This window comes from Leptosomus discolor, chromosome 3 (genome assembly GCF_034619465.1).
Source record: "Leptosomus discolor isolate bLepDis1 chromosome 3, bLepDis1.hap2, whole genome shotgun sequence".
In the NCBI taxonomy this organism is placed as follows: domain Eukaryota; kingdom Metazoa; phylum Chordata; class Aves; order Leptosomiformes; family Leptosomidae; genus Leptosomus; species Leptosomus discolor.
The window spans coordinates 75388668-75412251 of NC_141393.1; the positions used below are offsets into that span (position 1 = coordinate 75388668).

General features: G+C 38.8%; 1 protein-coding gene across 2 annotated transcripts in view; it reads left to right on the top strand.

Moving 5' to 3' along the window:
* Positions 1-23584, top strand: part of VAV3 (vav guanine nucleotide exchange factor 3) — a 175909-nt gene that overhangs the window by 67567 nt on the left and 84758 nt on the right. For both annotated transcript variants that reach the window (XM_086462617.1, XM_086462618.1), the window contains exons 5-15: positions 1083-1191; positions 4988-5080; positions 5180-5248; positions 9323-9426; positions 11451-11550; positions 12941-13036; positions 14747-14815; positions 17339-17425; positions 17898-17983; positions 18363-18495; positions 18841-18950. In XM_086462617.1, the coding sequence (XP_086318743.1) occupies positions 1083-1191; positions 4988-5080; positions 5180-5248; positions 9323-9426; positions 11451-11550; positions 12941-13036; positions 14747-14815; positions 17339-17425; positions 17898-17983; positions 18363-18495; positions 18841-18950 (1056 nt within the window). The remainder of the gene's footprint in view (positions 1-1082; positions 1192-4987; positions 5081-5179; positions 5249-9322; positions 9427-11450; positions 11551-12940; positions 13037-14746; positions 14816-17338; positions 17426-17897; positions 17984-18362; positions 18496-18840; positions 18951-23584) is intronic.

Consider the following 23584-nt stretch of genomic DNA (forward strand, 5'->3'; position numbering starts at 1 on the left):
AACCAAAAAACAAAAAACAACAAAAAAACCCACAAAAAACCAAACCCAAACCAGACAAACAAAAAAACCCCATACGTAATGAGAAATAAAAAAATCACTTAGTTTCTGTATATAGTCCTGACCTATAGATGTAGTGATTTTGTCTGGCATTTCCAGGTAGTCCATGTGGCAGTTGTGTTGGTAGCAATTCTCATTCGTTTTGATTTCTTTGAAATTGTTAGTCTCTGCCAGTCCTGTTCTTGAGTACTGCGGACCCACTCACAGAAATGGTTGTCCTTCCTAGTTCTGGTGGACCAATCCTCAATTTGCTTTTTACTCTGAAGGATTTCAGTGTTGTCTTCCGAGAGTAAACAAAATTTTCAATGCATCTGATCAAGTTTCTGTATTATTATGACTGGACTGCTTTCAATATCTTTTAGAGTTCTGTTATAGACTGATTGTAAGAAATGTGAGTGAAAGAGATACTACAGCCTCGATGCTGTCTTAGTGCAAACTAAGCAAAACTCCAGCAGGTCTGACTCTAATGAAGCTGAATTAGCTGAGGGTAGAGTTGATAGTTGACTTTATGCTGAGGTATTTCTGTAGTCTGGGTAGTAGGAGGACACCTCTTGTGCATAGTCTCTGTTTTACCCTAGATAATCCTTTCTTTAGGCAGGAAGGAGACCTGTATCAGTGTCTCGTGGCCCAGTGCCGTGGGATGGAGGGCAGTAAGGAGAGACAACTCCTCTTCTCTGTATGTGGTGGGAAAAAGGACAAAGAGAAGAGAGCCGTGGGACAGTACCTCGTAACAAAACTGTCCTGACAAGATGCTGTTGGTGCCTGGTTTAGCTCCCGTGTGGTTCTAGGTTCATGCAGTCTTCAGTGCTGTCTTGATTTCATACAATTGTATTTTAAATGTATTGAGGAAAGAAAGTTCATGGACTTAATTTGCTTTAATGAGTTCCTTTCATTAGATAGTTCTATTAATTAATCTGCTTGTTTACTGTAGAAATCTTTTCCTGTGAGGAATGGTCCCTTGCAGAGCTGATGGTAATTTGCCTGTGCTGCACAGCTTTTTTCTTTTAATTGTCTTTTCCTTTCAGTGAAACTGGTGTTGATGAAGATGAGGAGTTGTATGATTGTGTCTATGGAGAAGATGAAGGTGGGGAGGTTTATGAAGACCTAATGAAAGATGAAGCAGCACAGCAACCTGTACGTTTTCAATTTCCTAGCTATTTTCGAACAATAACAGTTATATTTTTGAAAGTTAGTATTTGTGAAATTATTCTGCTTATTCAACCATGTAGTTTTTGTTGACCATTAAGTTGGTCTTACTGAGAATGGCAGAAGTAGCTTATTTACTTTATCATATAAAGGTACCGTGGTCAATTTTCAAAATTGTCTTGAAAAAAATCTTGAAAAAAGTTAGGCAATAAAATTTGCTTGCTAATTGGGAGAAACTCTAATGTACTTGTCTCCCCTTCCTCAGAGATGTGCTTTCCGATCTGGAAAGTGTTAGTGTGTGGCCATGAACAGGGTGTGTTTTTTAGGGCAGTTGTTTTCTTCCTCTATATTGACATGAAGGTATGTTATGCTTCCTGTTGTCTTAAGTTGGAAACTTGCCTCTCCTTTTCCATATTGCTTTTACTAACATTTACATGAAGAAGTGAGAAATTATAAAGATCTTAATTTTTGGATCTTAATTTTTGTTGTGTGATAGGTTTTTGTGATTTTTTTTTTTTTTTTTTTTTTTTTTTTAAAACCTTGTGTGTCTTTTCAATGCAAGTGCAGGAGGTAGCTAATGTGATTTGTGTTCTCTGCTTTTATGGTGATTCCCCAAAGTTTCCACTATGTTGTCTGTGAGATTACTGCCTTGTTTTAATTTCTGTTGTTTTGAGTATAACAATACTGTTTCCAAGCCTGTTTTTCTATTAATATGAAATCCTGCAGGTAATACATGTAAATCAAGGGTAAGATAAGCAGAAAGTTATGTTAGTTTTTCACATTTTGCTTAACTTTATCTTCTAAAGTTTAGGTTATTCAATGAAAGCTAAATAAAAAATTGAATTGAAAAAACACTGGTTTCTATCTAATGAAGTCACATTCACTTGCAGGCAGGATATTTTAGAAAAGTGAGTCGTAGGAAATCTTTACTATGATCTTGTTTTGGGTTTTTATTTTATACTGAAACTCAAAATACGTTAAGTTTTGGGTTTCACATAATGAGCGTGGGTGGCTTTCTTTTTTCTTCAACTGTAACAGTTGGTAATCTCTGGCAGTTGGTATTGTGTAAACTTTCTCTGATTCTTTCTTTCCTGTTGCAAATGTCACTCGCATATCCGTGTTTCTAGCAAATGATTAATATAGCAATCAGAACTCTCACGTTCTAATTTTAGTTGCAGCTCAGCCTAGATAACTTCAGATTGAACAGACCTGTATTTGTTTCTTATAGAAAATAAATGAACATTGAAAACATGGTACAACAAAATAGCTTTCCACAACATGTAATGAATGGAGACATTACAATCATTTTGCTGTGACAGCTTTCTTGAATGTAGTAATTATTTCTGGTTTGTGATAATTTCCTCTTACAAGTACACTGCATGCTGATATGATGATTTTGCGCAGTTTTTTCATTTGAATCCTACGTGAGAATTCCTTACATATGAAAACACTAGCACAGGACAATCTTCGAGTAGACTTTTAGAACTCAGTACTTTTCAGAGACTCCAGTAACAACCAAAATGCTTTACATCTCCCTCATCCTTGATCTGTTGTCATTATCTTGCAAAGTAAACTGCTAAATTTTCTCTAGCATTAGTTGAACTTCAAAGGCTATTTTTCTTACTGGTACTGGTATTTGCACATTATTTCTTATATCCTCTCTCCTTTTGTTTGTTGCACTAAAATTCTAGAAATTTTGGATACAGATAGAAAATTGGTACGTTAATTTCTGTCAAAAGTGCCTATATGAATGATCTGCTTGGGTTAGGTGAGCACAAAACTGAAGTGAATGGTTTTAAGTGGAATCCCAGGATTTTGTTTGCATTGCTCATGTGAGAACTGGTGAACAACAAACCCCCACGTTTTGCAAATGGCTATAAACTCCTGTTGGGTACGACAGCTTCTGTGTGTGTGTGCAAATACTGCAAGCAATTTGAACAGTCCTGAGCTCACAAAAGTTAAAGGTGAAAAATAACTAAATGCCTGAATAATATCAAATTCTAATACTTTATTGAGATTTGTTAACTGTGACAGTGCCCCACTTCCCCTTGCCAAAGAATTTGGGAATAAGTGCTAAATTTTGAGATGAGGCTGATCATCAGATGATGCTCACAAAGTACATTTCTGCTGATAATAACAGACTGTATTTTTGCAAAATGATTACTTCTGTCTGCAGCTGATAAGGATGGCACTTTAATGTTTGTTGTGGGAAGATTAATAGCTGCACCAATTGGGTTTTAAAGAGTAATTTCTGAGATAATGCAGCAGCTGGTAGATGAGAGTGAGAAGACATGTTCTAGTTGCAGGAGCTGCTTGTAGAGTCATAGGGAGACAGAGAGAAGGGTAAAGGAGATAGGTCAAAACAGCAAACAGGAGGGCAAACAGTGATGAAGCTTTATGTGCCCGTGTGATTTGCAGCTTGGCATCTAGTTTAGGTGGTAGGAATAAATTTCCCACCCTTCACAGGTGGCCAAGCAATATCATAGGAGCTGTATGTGGCTATGGACAGTTTAAGTGCAGCTTGCTCTTTGCTGTGGTATGCTTAGCAGTGTGTCAAGTAGACTGATAGCAGAGAGAGGGACTGGAAGGAGTCTGGCTCTTGGACATGGTAAGAGCTAATTGTTAAAATTTCAGTCTGGAAGTTTTGCTGTCCCGGAGGAGAAAAGACTTTTGTTCAAAAGCTAAACGTCTTTCTCAATGGAAATTTCTAGTCCTGACTCCCCCTGTATTTTAATAACATCTAGTCATCAGTTCTGTTACGTGCAGTATGTGGATGCCCTACATTGGGTAAAAAAAAGTAAGATACAGTCAGGGATATGCTGAAGGTGCCTTGGAAAGATGTTGGAAGGTGCCTTGGAAAGATAAATAGGCTTCAGAAAAGATGTGATAGTACTGTGGCTTATTAAGCCACTGCTTATTGTTGTTTTTGGAGAAAACATTTCAGATCAATTATTGCTTTTAACTGTAAGAGCGCAGTTAACGTGTCAGGTCTTCAAACTCACCTGTATGTCTCCAGATGCTTTAAGTCGTTTGAAACGAATGCTTCCATACCTTCTTCCAGGTTTTTTTTAATGTGAAATCAGATTTGCAAGTTATTGAAGCTGTAATGCTGAAAATCTCACCTTCAGTAAGAGTGTTTGTAAACTATTTTTATAGAGTCCTGTGCTGATTATTACTTCAATTTCCTATGAGTCTAGTGATTTACATGGAAAAATCCCAGGGTCTCATTGAAGACACATGCATACGTATGCAAGAACTGAACTTAGAGGTCACTGCACTTCCTGATTTGAGGACATACTCATTTTGTGTCTGAAGAGAAAGCTCCCCTTGAGAACTGAAAGGGGAAGAACTGTAAATAAATGCAGGGATTAGACTGAATCCAATATTTATGGCAATGCAAAGTTACTTACACGATTTAGCCCCATTAAGTTTAATAGAATTATTAACTGCTGAGTATTTTAAATAAGGTTTCTCAGTCTAGATGTAAATTAATTGTGACCTTGTATTTCAGCTTCTGAAGTACATGCAGAGAGTTCAGCTTTTTATGACTAAACATTAACTTTTCATAATATTCCTTTGATGCTGAATTTTAGTAAAACTCTCAGTCATCAGCTAATGGAACATTAAAATGTTCTTGGTTATCGCTATCCTCTTTGGGGGCTGCAGCGCTCAGAAAATTTCAGGAAGCAGTTATCCTAATTGCTTAATTCTAAACAAATAAATACATTTGTTATCTATTAGGTGCCTGTTAATGACTTTAAACTTGACTCCCTTGTAATTGCAGAAATATACTGAAAATGACATAAGAAGCTGTTGTCTTGCTGAAATAAAGCAAACTGAAGAGAAATACACTGAAACTCTGGAATCGATAGAGAAAGTAAGATACTTACAGAATTGTAACTTATGTGTTTTTATAACCGTCTAGAAAATACAATGACATAGTCCGTGTGTATATATACATATTTTTTTCTTGCAGTTTTTCATGGTGCCATTGAAAAGGTTTCTGTCAGCATCAGAGTTTGATACTGTTTTCATCAACATTCCTGTAAGTAATTGCGTATTTAATGAACAGATACAAGCTTCATAGCTGGTTATGATATATTTGTGTTGTATGTTACTGCACAAGATGATTATTTGAAATACGGTGCACAATGCATTTAAGTAGATATTAGGGTAGTGGATAAAAAAGGATGTGCACACTATTTCATTCATTTTGTGCTTGAGGGAATAGAATAGGATAAGAGAAGCAGTATTGTTGTGTCAGATAGTGAATGGTTATGAACTGGAGTATCTTTGCCTTGGAAGCTAACAATTTGTAGAAGATGGATTGTCTTCTAATATATGCTGGTATTTTAATGGTGATGCAAAGTTGTGACTGTTAGGTTGCCTACCACTATATGCTGAGTGGTGGTTTCATGAGGATTTCTAGAGCTACTCTGCAAATCCTTGTATCTACACTGGCTCTGTCATCATTGAAGGTATTTTAAAGTTACAATAACTCAGAATTTTGGATTCAGAATCTGGTGCTGGAAAGGATAAGGAAATCCTCTGTGAAGTATCTAGAAGACCTCTTTATTTGACTGAAATCGTAAAGGTTTCTGTGATTATTACTTTGTTCCATTTATTTTTGGCCTAATCATAGTAGTATTGTAAGTTATATGTATTCTTAGTTGATGTACGTATTCAGCAGTTTCTTTATCTGACTTTAAAGGAAGACATCAGACATGGTCTGAAGCTTCTCTCGACACAGACAAATGAAAGGAATACTCTTTATGAGGCACACTGTAAAGAAAGGGTCCCCAGAGTGTGGCCCATGGGCCACATCAGACCTTCATTGCCTATAAAAGATGACATCTGTTTTGGCCAACTCTGGCATGTCCCACAGGCTCTCAGGGCTGTAGGAGGTGGTGGTGGGGATTTTTTTATTCTGCGGGAACCTAGTCTGTAAAGTAAAACATTGCTGTCCCAGCACCATCCTGACAGAAGCTAAATTATGACAGTTATTACACTGATGATGATGATACATGACACCTTGCCGTATTTGTCCTGCTATTAAAGTTTTCACCCTGAATCTCAATTGCTGTAATTTCCTTCTCTTTAAATATTAGTCCAAAATACCGCCACAGATTTCAATAACCTACTTGTCGTCTTGAGCTATGTCAGCTGCCCGTAGACATTACTTTGCTTTTGTTAACAGATTTATATCCTGTCCTACATTAATGTTTCTTATTCATTACAAATAAGGCCCTGATGTGCTCTGCTGAAGTTACTGTAGATCTCTTTCTGAAGGCTCCGTGTGCCCAGGCACGTTGACTTATGTGCATTGAAAGGCCTAAAGCAAGCCAACATGAAACACTGCACAGAGGTATAAAAAGGGCTTACGTGCTGTAAGCACAAACTGAGAGGTCAGCCTACTTGCTACTCGTTAAAGAAATGGAAGAGGATCAGATAAGAGTAGTAAAAAGAACAAAACCTGTTTATTTGAAACTAGGAAGACACATAGTAAACTGTTATATTTAGGTTGTTTTGCTTTTCATTATCGGCATTCAGTATTCTGCTGTTACAAGATGATGCTTATTTCTGACTCCAGAAATGTTTCATTTGCATCCAAAAACCTCAAAAGAAATATAGGGTTTGCCTAAGCCAAAAATGTGTGCAAATGCTTTGTCTGCTCAGACCTTGTCTTCGTGGCAGTTCCTCAGCAGGAAGGCTGGAGGGCAGTGGAAGCTTGTTTTAAACTAAAAATAGCTGTTGCACAGAGCTCTACAGCAAACTGCAACGTGGAAAGCAAGTGCGGTGTTCTTCAATGGATTTGCCTCTGTTAAAGGTTGTGGTAAAAGATCAGTGCTTTAGGGTGATGCTATGCTCCTTATATAAACTCTGAAAGATGCTTGCTGGACAAAATCATCTGCTGATATCAAAATAGATTTTATTTTTAAGAAACAGACAACCAACCAACCACTCCAAACTACTCACCATCTAAAGAGAGTGCCTTTCAATAGGGCTCAGATTTCAAAGTTCTGTCCTATAGATGTATGTATGGCTCTATATTTGTGTGTGTATCTGTTATGTATATGTCTATGTATATATATGTGCATATATATGCATTTGTATGTACATCTGTACATAGATGCATTTGTATGTTTGTGTGGCAAGGTTTTGGTAGCTGGGGGGGCTACATGGGTGGCTTCTGTGAGAAGCTGCTAGAAGTTTCCCCTATGTCCCATAGAGCCAATGCCTGACAGCTTAAATTGGACCCGCCGCTGGCCAAGGCCGAGCCCATCAACGATGGTGGTAGCACCTCTGTGATAACGTGTCTAAGAAAGGGAGAAGTTATTGCTCAGCAGTAATTGCAGTGAGAGACAGGAGTGATAATATGTGAGAGAAACAGCTATGCAGACACCAAGGTCAGTGAAGAGGGGGCAGGAGGTGCTCCAGGAACAGGAGCAGAGATTCCCCTGCGGTGAAGACCACGGTGAGGCAGGCTGTCCCCCTGCAGCCCATGGGCGGTGGAGCAGATATCTGCCTGCACCCCGTGGAGGACCCCATGCTGGAGTAGGTGGATGCCCGAAGGAGGCTGTGACCCTGTGGGAAGCCTGCACTGGAGCAGGCTCCTGGCAGGACCTGTGGACCCGTGGAGAGAGAGAAGCCCATGCTCAAGCAGGTTTGCTGGCAGGACTTTTGCCTCTGGGGGGGATCCACGGTGGAGCAGTCTGTTCCTGAAGGACTGCACCCCATGAAGGAGACCCGCGCTGGGGCAGTTTGTGAAGAACTGCAGCCCATGGGAAGGACTAGATCTCCCTGTCCTTATTTTGACCCATGAGCCTGTTACATTGCTCTCCCCTGTTCAGCTGAAGAGGGGGAGTGATAGAGTGGCTTTGGTGGGCACCTGGCATCTAGCCAGGGTCAACCCACCACATATATACACCTATGCATGCATTTGAATTGAGACATATATATGGACCTACAGAAGGAAAGAGATGGAAGTACATGTAACAGATAGTGAAGTGTTGCAACTTTCATTAACTTCTAATGATGTTGACATCAGTTTAATTTAAAACTTGAGTTTGAATTGGAGGTAGAAGCTCAAAAAGACATTTTGTCCCCTTAACATTAAGCTGTTTTTCAGGGGTGTTGCTTAGTTGAGTCCCTTTCCACTCCTGAGAACATGTGCTCCTGTAATATATTAATCAGGAGGCATTTCTGTAATGACGTCTTTGTCTGCTGCAGCTGAGGATATGGCCATACATACAGTTGCTAGCAACTGAATTTGGTCTGGTTTAAGTTTTTATTCCCTCGCCTGTGATGTGATTGACCTTGTGTGTACTCTTAGTTTTCATCAGTGTGAAGCAAAATGTTTTCACTTAGTTCACAACTCAATCTTGTGTATTATTTTTGTAGTATATTATCTACTACATTAAACAGTCTTCAATGGCTTTTTTTTTAAACAGTCCTCTCCCTTTCATTGCAGTGTTTGTACACTGCTTGCACTCAGTTATTCTGATTTCAAAACTTTTTAACCTGTTTTGACTTAATTTTTTGTGAATTCTCTGACAGTAACTGTACAGTATTAAGGCTGATGTAATCTCCTATAGTTGCTTACAGATTTTTGCATAATAGTGAACAAGTAAGGTGAGTTGCTACTATACTTAGGGAGCAAATCTTTCTGCAGTATTCTTGCCTTTCAGCCATTAGTTGCCTGCTGTATTGGGAAACTCATTATGATTGCAGTTAACTTAGCACTAGAACATCACTAATTGACCAATGTAATGTACAAAACTAATTTTTCACAGCTCAGGGACATGAATCATTACTTTATCTTGTCACTAAAGCATTTACTTGACTTGCTTAATTTTAAAATTATCATTATAAAATGAAGATGAATTAACAGTGCACATTCCAGGCTAGGATAAATTAGTCTCTAATAGGTAGTTCTTGGAGTTCAGTTTTTCTTGTTGCAATGCATGGAAGATGTGGCAAACCTTGAAATTAGGTTCTACTCTCAAATGCTCTGTTTCCAAATTTATTGAAATTAATAGATCTAATGAAAGATTTTTATATTCAAAGCTTTAAGTTCTGTTTTTAAAAACCTTTCCCCCATCTTATTACTCTTTTTAAGGATTTGGTGAAAATTCACAGGAGTCTAACACAGGACATCAATGATTCCATTGTTAACAAAAATGATCAGAACCTGTATCAAATTTTTATTAACTACAAAGAAAGGTAAGATTTATGTAGTCTTACTAATTATGATAATCAATGCTCAATTCGGTAAAGTATTTTACTGTATTTTTGTTTGATGAATATTTCTGAAACAGGATTGAATTTGATGTCAGTATACTTCATTAAGCTCGTGTTTTGGTGTTTTTGAGCATGGAAGTCACAATGTAACCTATTGGTATATGAGCTCTCCCTCTTTTTGTGGCTAGCCTTGGCATTATTGTTACATAGACAGTTCATATCTATGTATTAAACAAAACTTAAATTGCTTACTTCTTTAATGCAAATAATCCCAGGATTTTTATAGCATGTACCTGTATTGTTTAGCAGCTAAAAGGGGAAGAAGGGGCAAAATAAGGCAAGGATGTGTATTGAGGCTATTCCAGGTTAAAGAAAACAGAAGAGGTCATAAGTTCAAAGAAGAGAAAGAAGGTGCAAAAGAGAAGAGACTAGGGTCTTACCCTGCCTTGCAGTCAAAGGTGTGACAGTAAAGCAAATATGCTCTACCTTCAAATTGTGAAAAGCAGCCAGGCTGGTAACAGGATAGCTGTGGCAACATGCCATGCCCTGTAGGCTAATTGCCAATTGTTTTACCCACCTTTTCAGATTGTTTTTTCTGCCAGCATTAAACAGCTGTTCGACTGTATAGATGAAGTTATATGCCTGTGGTACTTGGCTGAAAAACACTTGTACTGTGGGCTACAGTGCTGACCTACCTTGAAGTAACCCTTGGGTTGTGGTTAAAAATTAGTTCCTTCTGGAATTGGAGTGGGAAAGACCTGTGGGAGCTAATTGGATTTGCTTGAGGGTGATGGGAAATGAGGATTGCTGCAGTAATAACAGGCCTGTGAGAAACTGGACAGCAGCATCCGGAAAATGTTGGACAGAAGAGTTGTTTTCTGAGGGAGGAGGGTGTCCCAGGCTGCCCATAAACAGTCTTGCCTTCAGAGACCCTCTGTCTTAGCTTTTATGTTGGAGCAGGACATAGTTATTTCCCAGGCTGTTAGACTTTCTGCTGCTGTAGGACAGAATTAGGGGACAAGAAGTTATTCTGGAAAACGCTTATCTTTTAAAAGTAGTTCTGAAATGTGTGCTAAAGGGGGAACAAAGGACACTGAGAGGAAACCTCAAGTTTGTATTATACAAAAAGGAAGCAGATGGAGGTAGACTTGGTATCTTTACCACCTCATGATTAAAAGTAATCAGAAATGGCAAGGTTTAGATCAGTTTTATCACTTTAATTGTAAAAAAAGAATTTAAAGAAAAAAGGAACGGTAAAGATTAACTGAGAGAAAAAGAAATATAGGAGACCTCAATGGAAAGCCCATAGAAACACCCAGAAAAGGGTTTTGAAGCATACAGAAGGAATAACCTCAAGAAGTTTATGAAAAGGTGAAAGGAAGCAGCACTCTTTGCAGTGAGACTAGCAGAAAGAAACACTCCAAACAGGGGCATGAAGCTCCTGTCATAAAACCAGGCTCCTGCAAGAAGCATTGCTGCCTTTGAGAACTATTGAAATTTTCTTGGGTTTTCATACACTATTATTTTGATCTGAGAGCTCATATAACCTGGTAGAAACTGTTGGAGATGGATCAGTTTGGGTAATCCACAAGTTTTTTAAAGGATAGCTGTAATTAGTCATGTTAAGCCTGTGTTACAGAATTCATTCATTATAACCTTGGAAATCTACAGTGTTGTAAATACTACAAACCATTGTTCTGTTAAACAGCAGTTACACAGCTTTTAAATGACTCCTGTGTTTATCAGAACACATACATATGAATATTAAAGGAAATTGCAAAGATTTTACAGCATTTTGAAGGTTGATCAAAATTGTGTTCTCCTAAATATTCTTCCATGTATTCATGTTGCTCGTTGAAGTCTGTGGCTAAATCCTATCCTTGATTATTTAGGCACTGCTCCTTTTGAAAGGGGGATTATTAACAATGTATTTGTGAAAAATGATCAAGGATTGTTCTTAAATAAGGAAGTGTTTCTTTTATTCTTTATCTCTTGCTTTCATTTAGATTGGTTATTTATGGACAGTACTGCAGTCAAGTGGAGATAGCGATATCGTGCTTAGACAACATCTCTAAGACAAAAGAAGATGTTAAATTGAAGTTAGAGGTATCAGTATTTTTTAATGTGTGTGTATATATATATATATATATAATATGTAAAAACCCCCGCGTGTTTCTATCAATACACCCTGCTTTCATCCAAGTCAAAATCTTCATGACGAAAAGCTAGCAGGACTGATACATGAATGCATTTCTCTTCCTCTTCATTTTTTTGGAGCCTTTGATCGAATATGTGAACTGTTGTGTTACATGGAAGTGAATGTAGTTTTGCCACCAACATCAGTAGGGTTAGTTTTTTTTTTTTTTTCTGGAAGTGATCATCAGTGATATCCTTCTGTTTGTCTCAGCTGAGAGCACAGAATTGCAGAATCACTCAGGTTGGGAGAGACCTGTAGGATGAACAAGCCCTGGGTCGCCCAGCCTCAGAGGTCTTCCTGTCTGCCATGGCCCCTGGGTCCTTTCCAGCAGAGCTTTTCCCTAGCTGGTCAGCCCTCAGGCTTAGCGTGTCCCTGGTTAGTGCATACCATAGGTGGATGACCTTGCCTTCACCTTGTTGCCTTCATGTGAATTCCTGTTGGATGTGCCCTGAAGAGTCTCACCTGCACCTCCAATCTGGTGTTGCCTGCAGATTTGTTGTGGGTGTCCTCGGTCTTTTCCTGCAGATAATTGCTAAAGATTTTAAATGAGAGAGGGCCCCTGGACAGACCCCTGAGGAGCTCTGCTTGAAACTGTCCCTCAGGTAGTGTAGGAAACATTAGTGACTGCTCTTTTTGAGCCTTGTGATCTAGCCAGTTTTATAATACACCTAGTAGCTCATTCATCTTGAGCATAACATTCCAACCTGGATATTGGGATGCTGTGGGAGATGATGTTGAAAGCCTTGGACAAGCCAAGGAGGACCTCCCCCGCCTGTTCACAGATCTAGCCATTTCATTGTGGAAAGCAGTCAAATATGTCAAGCATTGATTTACTTGTGGTAAATCCATGCTGGATATTCCAAGTCACATTCTTCATGAGCCCAGAAATTGCTTCCAAGAGGACTTGCTCCATAATTTTTGCAGGGGCTGAAGTGAGACTGACTGGCCTGTAGTTTCCAAGATTATCTCTTGCTTTTCTGAAGATAGGTGTAATATTTGCTGCCTTCGCTGTGCTTATAGGCAATGTCTTTTTTTTTATTTAGTTCAATTTCTGTTGTCTTTGTGATGTTTATTCTATTTCTCATGCTGTTGAAATACCAAGAGCAAATGTCTAGACCCAGTCTGGTTTTGCTTAGCTATTATTGCCATATGAACAGTTTTCCTTCATATTGTTGATATGCTTTATCTTAAGATTAATATAGTTGCTTGGCCCATGTATCACTGAATTTTAATGTATATCACTTGAATATTTTTGTTTTCTAACTATCTTGTCCTATTCTTTCTTCTGCTTTGAACTAGGAATGTTCCAAGAGGGCAAATAACGGGAAATTTACATTGCGGGATCTTTTAGTGGTTCCAATGCAGAGAGTACTAAAATATCACCTACTGCTCCAGGTATTTTATTTTTGAAATTTAAGGGGGCTGAGAGCAAAACTGTGGTTGTTTATCATCAGTGGATTGTAAGAATGAGAGCTAAAAGCCTTTACAAAAGGGAGGTGACTGACATTTCCATAGATTTGAGGCTGATTTGTTACGAAATAAAATCCAGTCAAGTGCAGGTTTTCATACAGAGATCATTCCTCCGAACAGAAGCATATCCAGGGGAAAAAAAATAAACCACAATTGTTTCCTCAGTATCTGAACCTTTCTTTCTTGGTATGTTTAAAATGGTTAGTAGTACCAAACTATAATCAGTACTTTCAAATGTGAACAGTTACCCCCCCCCCCCCCCCGAAAAAGAGGAAGCTGAACTATGCTTACAGCATACTTTTAAGATGCTTCTTTGCTGTCATAAATTACAATAAAGCCATATTTATTTTGAAATGCTTCTTGTTATAACCCACAAAGCATTAGCTTTTGCAGTTAGCCCTGTAATAAGGGTGGAGAGTCTTATAAATTTAATTTGATAGCTGTGCCAGGAGACTCATTAGTTCAGCTGCAAAGAAATACATTACTATATTAGACTGTCAACCCTGCTGATGCTTGTAAAATGTCATTTTAAAAAGATCTACTACTTGTATGTGAAGCATAATTTTGACTCTACAGAGCAACATACATTCTGTAATATTAAATTTTCTGAAATATTTCTATGAGTTATCAATATTTTGATTATCGGAAAATTGGAAAAAACAAAATGAATGGTACAACTGCTTTTTAAAAAAACTTATGAGACCTGAGTCATGATTCTGTAATCAAACTGTATATTAAGAAAAGGTTATATACGTCACTACACTGTGACACTATAGTATTCATTTTACAAGAAACTTTCGAGGTCCCTTCCAACCCCTAACATTTTGTGTGTGTGTGTGTGATTTTATAGATTTTGAAAAAAATATCCAGTAAATTATTAGAGTTGTAATGTGAAGTATAAATACTTACTCCTTCATTTCCTATGATTTTAGCAAGTTATTATGTTAGCTGAAATGTGTAATTCTCTTCTCAAATTATAAAGAAGAAATAACCTGTTTCCCCGAGAGGTTACTTTTTCACTTCATAAAAACTAAAAAAGCCTTTTATTTTCCATGTGGGAAGTGGGTAAAAAAATTCTTTAAACATTTACGTTTGATTTAAATTTGTCTTCTGAGTCAGCTTTATCTTGGGTGTGATGAGACAGCGACTTCTTTTAAGCAGTGCACGGTTTAGCTGAGATTTTATTGCCAGCATACGTCCCTCTCTGCAGACGAGTGCATGCTTTGGAGTGGGACGATATACCGTATAGTAATGTGCACATGAACTCAAGTGTGTTTACCTGTGCTTTCAGCACGCACATACAGTGATGATCTGATTTGGCAAGTCTCAAGTGGTAGACAGACCAAATTAGCTTCTAATGATGGTTCCTTATCAGCTGAAGTCAGTGTTTAGGCTACACAGCAATCATTCTTAAACACTTGCCAATTACCTGTTTGCAGTAGTCCCCACTCAGTTATAGGCTACTTACTATAGGGATGAAAATTTGAATTCTTGGGTTGTGTTTTGGCTTGCCTTTTTTTTTTTTTTTTTTTTCTCTTTTTTTTCTCGGGCGGGGGGGTGGGGTGGGAAGGAGCAGTGACAACTTTAATTTATAAGCTGACAGTGGGTGAAAAGTTTTAACTGCTCTGTCCACAGGAGCTGGTAAAGCACACTACTGATCCCATGGAGAAGGCAAATCTAAAACTGGCACTTGATGCAATGAAGGTAAGTGCTCATGGCAATGGAATATCTATGTCTGTCTTGGCTGTTAAAATGGTAGCTCAGAACTATATTTCCTGGAGGAGATGATGTTCTTCACGGCAGATCAAACTTGTTTTTACAGGTCACTGTGAGCTTTGAGAGTGTGTCAGGACAAGTATACAGTTGAGGGTTTACTCAAGTCTGGGAAACAAATTCAGTATTTTTTTGAAGTGGAACTTCCTCATTTCAGTGTACTTACACATCATTTTGCTGTTATAATGAGGTGAAAAACAGATGTTGCAGTAATGTTGGTCTTGCTTCCAAAATTTAGGAATATTTCTACCACTGTAAGTCAATTCTAGTCAAGGTCAGTAGTTTCCCAGTGAGATGAAGACAATTACCTTTTTTCACAAGACTTTTCTTTTTGTCACCTTAATATGATCTCTGTGGTTTTACATTTGAAAGCATTAGTGTCATTCTGGAGGTAGAGTATCTGCCGCTGTACGTTCGCCTGCAAGTGGTACAAACAAATGCTTTATAGACTTGCTGTACTGCCTTATGTATAAGGTAATATATCATGTGTTCCTCTGCACGTCTTCAGAAATGAAGCACAGTTCTGCTGTAGGTGAACCTACTTTAGCAGAAAGGTTGGACTGGATGATCTCCAGAGGTCCCTTCCAACCGCTACCATTCTGTGATTCTGCTTCAGTTGGCTTCATGGCAAGCAATTGTGACATTTATGTGCTGGAATTGTGAAATTTTTTCCTACCCTTTGTGGGGAAAGGGGGAAAGAAGCCAACACGACATATTTCCTTCTGTTGTAATGTGTATGGCCCACAGAAGATGCTGAAGTCACACTAAGTTAGTTTTGGGTCATACAGCTGTCTTGTGTTATGTGACTGTCTGCCTTGAATGCTTGGAATGCAGAGCAGCTCACAAATGAGACTTTTGGTTCCCCTTTTTTCTAATCTGGTTTTGTGCAGTGAATGCAGAAAGAGACCATGATAATCTCCCACGGAGAGGTGCCTGAAATGGGATGGCGCAGTGTTGCTTCCATCTAGTGGCAAGCCATGCATCCTGGCTGCTGCACACCTCCACACCCGCCGCCCCCTTCCTTCCTGTTTGCTGGCTGGCTTCGTTATTTTTTGGTGGCTGTTGGACTGAAAAGACCAATTAAGAAATCTCTCGCCAGAGTGGCTGTGGCAGGTATGTGCTGCCTGGCAGGACATAACCAGCCAATTAACAAACCCCAAAAGCCATCACCCACACCCTGCCTACCGCAAAACCCGGGTGTGAGGCGTTCTCCTTAGGGCTGCAGCATTGTTTCCCTCCTGATTTACTTTATCCTCTTGCAGTAGTCCGTGCAAGCATGGCAGAAGTAACTGTGCAGCAGCACTATGTTGCTTCTAAAAACCCTGGGACGCCTGCTCGAAAAGAAAATGTCTTTGGAAGAACTGACAGCAAAGTGGTATTGCCCTCCAAGAAAGAAAATTCTAGGAAAGATTATGCTGTCAGATTTCTTTTAGCAGCAAGAAAAGAGGTTATTTAATTTCTACACTAGCTCTTTTAAGACTGATGTGAATGTACTGTGCACAGATTCATTTGGGAAGCTAGCATAATGATTGCAGCTATTTTTAGATTCTGATTAAAAATGTCTTAGGAAGAAGATGTATCTTTCTCCCACCCTCCAAATTTGTGGCCATATTGAAGGGATACTGTAAAAGCAAGTTGTGAAGATCAGAATGCCTTTTCCAACTGCTGCTCTCAGCATCTCTGACCTTGCAATTACCACTGCTGCTCACTCCTCATCTCTAGGCATAAACAGAGAAGCCCCAGCAAATTATCACTATTACTCAAGCATGTTCAGAGCATTTCAAAGGCTTTAATGAAATGTATACAGTTGATGTTCTGGTAAAGGGGACAATAATGATCTCGACCTCTGACTTCAGGTAGTATATCCCATTAAAAGCCCCTTTTAAAATCTGCTGTGTAATGGCTTCTCTGCTGTGCAATAGTAAGAGCAAGATCTGGCTACTAGGGCAGTAGTTTCTTCTCTCCTAAGAAGCACCCAGGCTTATCATATGTTTACACCTTACATGCTGCTTTTGAGCTGCTTTACATAGGTTTTCTACTATATGCTGTATTTACCTTCAGTCTTATTCTCAGATATTGGATGTTGTTGACTGCTTTTTTGGCAGTGTGTTGCATAAATTACATTTTGATATTTAATCTTGAAAATAAGACATTAACAAAAGTAAGAAAAAATCAGCCATGTTTTACAATTTATTATGTTTCCCTCTTTCTTGCCACTAAATTTGTGTTTCAATAGATATGATGAAGAAAGTTGTAAATATGATTGAAGATATGCCAAGGCTTTTTTCCTTCTTGAGGCATACATATTGGTAATTCTTGAACATTAAAGATGATTTTTTAAAAAAAATGACTAAGTATGCAGATAAGTCTAACATATTATTTTGATAAATTTTGAATTAAAGTGGTCTGTTATGGAAATTTTTTTTTTCCTCCCTTTTTCTGTTGATGCTCTAGGACTTGGCTCAATATGTAAATGAAGTGAAGAGAGATAATGAAACGCTCCGTGAAATTAGACAGTTTCAACTATCAATAGAGAATTTGGTACGTGATATTTTTCATTTGTACAGTTTTTAAATCACTTTTGATCAAATGTATTGATAAATGTACTTTTTCCCCATTTCATATAAGATTATAGGACTCTTGGCGATATTTAAATATAAGTATGCTTTGCTTGGTTTAGAATGATGTGAATATTTAAGTACAGAAATCTCTGCTATTTTGGGGATCTGTCTGTAGTTAAACATTTGCGTAGTTAAACATTTGCACAGTTAAAGGTTTGTATTTGTACAGTGACTCAGGTAGTTTTGTAATGGGAAAAATTTTCCCATTTGAAGACAAAAGTGGAATGGACTGATTCTTTATTGTATTCAGTTTAGATGATAGTGAGGAAAAGATGTTGTTTGCAGGCCTGAAAAGTCCCTTTTTTGGGGTGAAAGGAGTGGTCTAAAATTTGAATGAGTTGTCATCTTGACACTTTTGCTGTATTGAATCATACATACTACTTCTGTTTCAGAACCATTCCCTCTTACAGTATGGAAGACCTCAAGGTGATGGGGAAATAAGGATAACTACGTTAGACAAACGTGCAAGGCAAGACAGGTGATGGCATGACTTCTGGTGTTTGCTATTAAAAAGCCTATAAAGTAGCTCTTTTTAGATTTGAGGTCAGCTCAATGGTTCTTGAAAGTACTTTGTATTTCACTGTGCCTTCCCAGAGCCTATCCACCATTTACCAAGTGAATTTGCAAAGTGGTTCAAGGGAAGTTAGCTCTTACATTATCATCTAAGGTCACCTAAGTCCCTTGCAAGTAGCAAGTCCTCTAGCAAAAGTACTTTCAGTGGTTTTTGTTTCCTTATTCAGTAGTTTAGTAGTTTACCTTCAAAATTTTAAGTGCCACAGGCAAAGGTGTGTAAAATAAGACTTTGGGTGTTGGCTTTCTGGAGTGTTTTTAACCATCTTTATATTGTATTTTCATAGGCATATCTTCTTGTTTGATCTAGCTGTAATTGTTTGTAAACGGAGAGGTGATAATTATGAAATGAAGGAAATAATAGATCTTCAGAAATACAAAATTACAAATAATCCCACTACTGATAAAGAAAATAAGAAGGTAAATATTTGTTGCTAATTCATATAAATGTGTATTTTTAGCAGCAATTTGAAACATTTTGCAGGAGTTCAGAATATATGTACAATTTATTTACAAAGTTTTATGTGAAAAGTTTAAAAATTAAAAAAAAATTAAATGGAAGCTTAAGTGAGTATTTAGGGATTTCAGCTTTGTTTATTTTCATGTAATTAAAACGTGTTCACTTAGGAATTACTTACTCAAACAATAATGTGGTCTTGCTAGTCCCCAAATCTGGGAAATAAAGAACATACTAATACTTCTTTATTTTTTCTTTTCCTTTCTTCATCACTGATGACCTTTTGTATTGCCAATCTTTTTGTGCAGTGGTCTTATGGCTTCTACCTCATTCATATCCAAGGTCAAAATGGTTTAGAAGTTTATTGCAAAACTAAAGACTTGAAGAAAAAGTGGCTTGAACAATTTCAGATGGCTCTGTAAGTATCGTTTTATTAAGATAGAATCATGTTCATCACCAATGTAAGGCTATCACTTAAATTATGCTGAACTGCTTTCATGTTTACATTTTTTTTAACGCAGCCTAGTTATCTATTTTATTTGACTTTCTAAGAAACAACTGACTGATGTCTTCATGAACAGAATATTTCCCTGAAACTCCTCTCAAAAAAGAAAGAGGGCACTCTAGGCTATCTATTACTTTCCAACTTCACTGCTAAGACTGTTTTAGTAACACTGTCTTAAGCAAGCACGGGGAAATATTAATTTTATTTCAGCAATAAATGTCTAACATAATAGTGACATTTTTTCCCCTCCCGTTTTTATTTAGATTAATTGAAAAATATTTTTTGAAAGGTGACGCTGATGATTTGAGAGGGAATCCTGACATCTTTCCTAGTGGCTTTTAACTAATTTATTGTTTCTTATTTGGATCAAGTTACTTGGTTTATTAAATTTAGTTTCAAAAGGCTGATTCTCCTTACATGTTTTCAAATAAAAAGATCAGGTTGCTTGAGAGACTTCTTGAAAAGTAAGTTTTTCAGATGCAGCACTGGATTACATTATTGTTATGCAGCATGAGCTTTATTTCTGTTTCTGATTCTTGTCAGAAAGACAAACATGATTATTGACACCTCAGGTATTCTGATTAAATTTAAAACGTGTTAACAAGGGAATTGGATGACAGGGCTATGCTTGCTTTATGGTTAAAAAAAAAAAAGGTGTGAGGAGGAGTGCGATTCTCCCAGGGAAAAGAGAGAGACAGCATTAATAAAGACTGTTTTGGATGTGATTGTAAAGATATGTAGATTTGGAAAAAAGCCTATTATGAGCTGATTACAAGTGAAACTTGCTCATAAACGAAATAGTTTTTTAAAACCTTAGTATGATGAGTGCTAATGATTTAAATGAAAACATAAGGGAGGAGAGCCTGGGCTGGACAGATATGATAAGGCCTGCTTACTAGAGTTCCCATAGAATCATAGAATGGTTTGGGTTGGAAGGAGCCTTAAAGATCATCTAGTCCTACCCCCCCGCCATGGGCAGGTACACCTTCTGCTAGACCATGTTCCTCCCAGCCCCATCCAGCCTGGCCTTGAGCACTGCCAGGGAGGGGGCAGCCCCAGCTTCTCTGAGCAACCTGTTCCGGTGCTTCACCACCCTCACAGGGAAGAATTTCTTGGTAATATCTGATCTAAATCTCCCCTCTTTCAGTTTGAAACTGTTACCCCTCATCCTATCACTACACTCCCTTATAAAGAGTCCCTCCCTACCTTTCCTGCAGGCCCCCTTTAAGTACTGGAAGGCTGCTGTAAGGTCTCCCCAGAGCCTTCTCTTCTCCAGGCTGAACCACCCCAACTCTCTCAGCCTGTCCTCATAGGGGAGGTGCTCCAGGCCCCTGATCATCTTCGTGACCCTCCTGGACCCGCTCGAGCAGGTCCATGTCTTTCTCGTGCTGAGGATCCCGGAGCTGACCACAGCATTGCAGGTGGAGTCTCACCAGAGCAGAGTAGAGGGGGAGAATCCCCTCCCTCGACCTGCTGGCCACACTTCTCTTGATGCAGCCCAGGATGCGAGTGGCTTTCTGGGCTGTGAGCGCACATTGCTGGCTCATGTTCAGTTTTTCATCCACCAGCACCCCCAAGCCCTTCTCCCCAGGGCTGCTCTTGATCCACTTATCGCCCAGCCTGTATCTGTGCTTGGGATTGCCCCGACCCAGGTGCAGGAGCTTGCACTTGGCCTTGTGGAACTTCATGAGGTTTGCACGGGCCCACCTCTGCAGGCTGTCAGGGTCCCTCTGGATGGCCTCCCTTCCCTCCAGCGCGTCGACTGCACCACACGGCTTGGTGGTGTTGGCAAACTTGCTGAGGGTTCATTCGATCGCACTGTCCATTTCACTGACAGAGATGTTAAATAGCACCAGTCACAATACTGACCGTTGAGGAATGCCACTCATCACTGGTTTCCACTGGGATGTCTGGCTGATTTTGATTGAAGATGAAAGTAACGTGCTTTGGCAAAAATTTCTGGGTAGTATAGTGGGGAATGGGAAGAGGTGTTTATTTGTATATGTGCAGAAAGCTGAGTACTTTGCCTCTTTCTCTCCCTGTGCTCTCCCTGCTGTACTTCCTGTAGTGTCACTGTTGATATTTACTTAAACATAGATAAAACATGTATGAAAAGCGTGAGGAACTCAGATTTATCAGCTTTGGCACTGCGCCTATTGATCACTCTTCAGGCATCCTGGCCCAGTGCACAAAAAAACCCAACCAAACAAAACAAGTCAGCCAAGGAGCTAAGGAGAGCAGTAAGAGAGCGATGTTTTTTCCCAGGAGCACATCCTCAGTTCTTCCCAAACATTTTTATGGTTCTGTGCAGGACCGTTGTCCCACTGCCGTGTGTGTGGTGAGTGAGTGCAGCTGTGTACCTATACACAGCGTTAGGCACCAGCCAGTGCTCATGAGCTGTTCCTGTGCGTGCCTTTGTGAACAATGGTTTGCTGCTGCCGGTTGCCCTATGTGAGCAGAACAAACGGGACCTGAAGGGTTGACAAGTTAATGTGCTGCTCTTTCTTCTTGGGCGGATGGAGTTGGTCGTTGAAAATGAGTGGTGGTGTCAGCTTTGTGTTGCACTGATGTTTGTGCTTCTTGTAAATCCATACCTCTAGTTTAAACTCTTCCTGTGTGATTAAAGGCTGTAATGCAGAGGCATGGGAACTGGAACAGCTGGGTTGCTGCAGGTCAGGGCTGAGGTGCAACGTGATATAGTGGTATTATTTGCATTGGGCAACGCTTTTGCTCCCTTATATTTATAACCACCAGGCTTCAAAACAATGGGGAGCTTTTATGCTTTCTGAAGTGTTTATACCCTTGCCCAAACTCCATTGCATGGGTTTGACTTCGTAGCGTATTTCCCTTAGCAGCTCTCCGAAAACACACCTTGGTGTACGTGGTGATAGTTATTCTAAGGTATGCTGAGGCACAATAGTTTGTATTTGGGAATAAACTAAGCCAAGTGTTTTGAACAATTGGTTGGTTGGTTTGATTTGTTGTTTTCTGAGGTTTCATTGCCTACTGTGTAGGTTATCTGTTCTAGTGTGATTCTACTCTGAAAAGTAGCCATGATCGAAATGATGCTATTATTCATCACACTCAATTCTAATTGCTGCTTCTATGGGCAAAATACTTCTCATTACTTAAAAATTTTACCGAGACTGCAAAAACAGCACAGTTGAATTTGTGAATTACATTCTTTTTTTGGTTATCGGAAGTGATGTTGTTTACTGAGTTCCAGACAGAAATTTCGATGCAGTTTTGTTGCCTTCAGGATAGCATTCTGTATGAAGTCAGGTCTGTGCAAGTTTTAATCTAAGAACACAACAAGACAACAAATAAGCATCTCTCATTATTTTTAAATGAAGAATTAACCTTGTTGCCACTAGAACAGTTTTATTGGAGTAACTATGTTAGCTGGGATGTAATTTTTTATTTTTATTTTTTAGAAGCTTAGATGTTTATACCAGTGAATGAACACAGTGATGACAGTTATATTGCTTAAAAGGCACCTACTGTTGAGATGCTGGTGTCATTGAGATGAGAATTTGTCTCCAGATTTGAGAAGCTTATGTTATTGATCAAATATGGAATAGAGGAGAATACTGCTTTGCCGGCTGGACTTGGTTTAGGTTTGGTGGGCCGGAATATGTTAGGCACACTTGGTATTGAAAATCATTGAAGGAAAGAAGGAAGGATGAAATCACAGTGCAATTTCTAGTGTGTTACTTTTCAAATTAGTAAGTTTCTGTTAGAAAACTAGTTTCATAAACCTGTGAAAATATTTTACTTCTCAGCCAGTTCTTTTGTTACTGAGGTGTGTGGCGAGTTGTGTTGTTTGAGGGAGGTTGGGAACAATGGGTTATTAGTCTTAAGAAACCCAGAAAATTGTTTTTATTCATGTGACAGTTCTGTTGCTACGATATGTGTTTGCTGTTTTCCTGAGACTATTGCTTTATTTAGAAAATACATAATACCAGAACACCTCAATTTTAGTTTTTCCTAAGAATTTCCGGAGAGTTATTGAGGAAGCCTAGTGTATAGTTCATACACTATATCCTCAGCAGCAATGATACCGTGGCATGGGTGCACTGAATTTGATGCTATTGACCTGTTCCCAGTAATCTCCACAGTTGAGGCTGAATCACCTCCTCTCCTTCCTTCCCTCCCCCCCTTTCTTTTTTAAAAAGAAAGTTTATTGTGTACAACCATGGTTATTTTGGAGCACTGGATTTTCTAGATGACAGTAAAATGAAGCAGGGCACTGGGGCACCACAGTTAACATGGCAGTCAAGCTCTTGAAGCTGAAACTTTGGTTGGACTCCTAACTCTGATGAATTTGACAGGTTTTCATAAAGCTCATTTGAGAGGTTTTCATAGAGACCAGTAGAGGATGTTTTTACAGGATCCATCGTATCACAAATGACTGATTTCTCTCTTAGTGTGCCTGTTCCCTCCCTGATGTGAATGGAAGTTTTGAATGCACAGGAGGAGTGTAACAACTTATTGCCTCGGAAGAGATGTGGTGCTTAACAGCGACAGTGGTTAATTTGAGCAGTTGC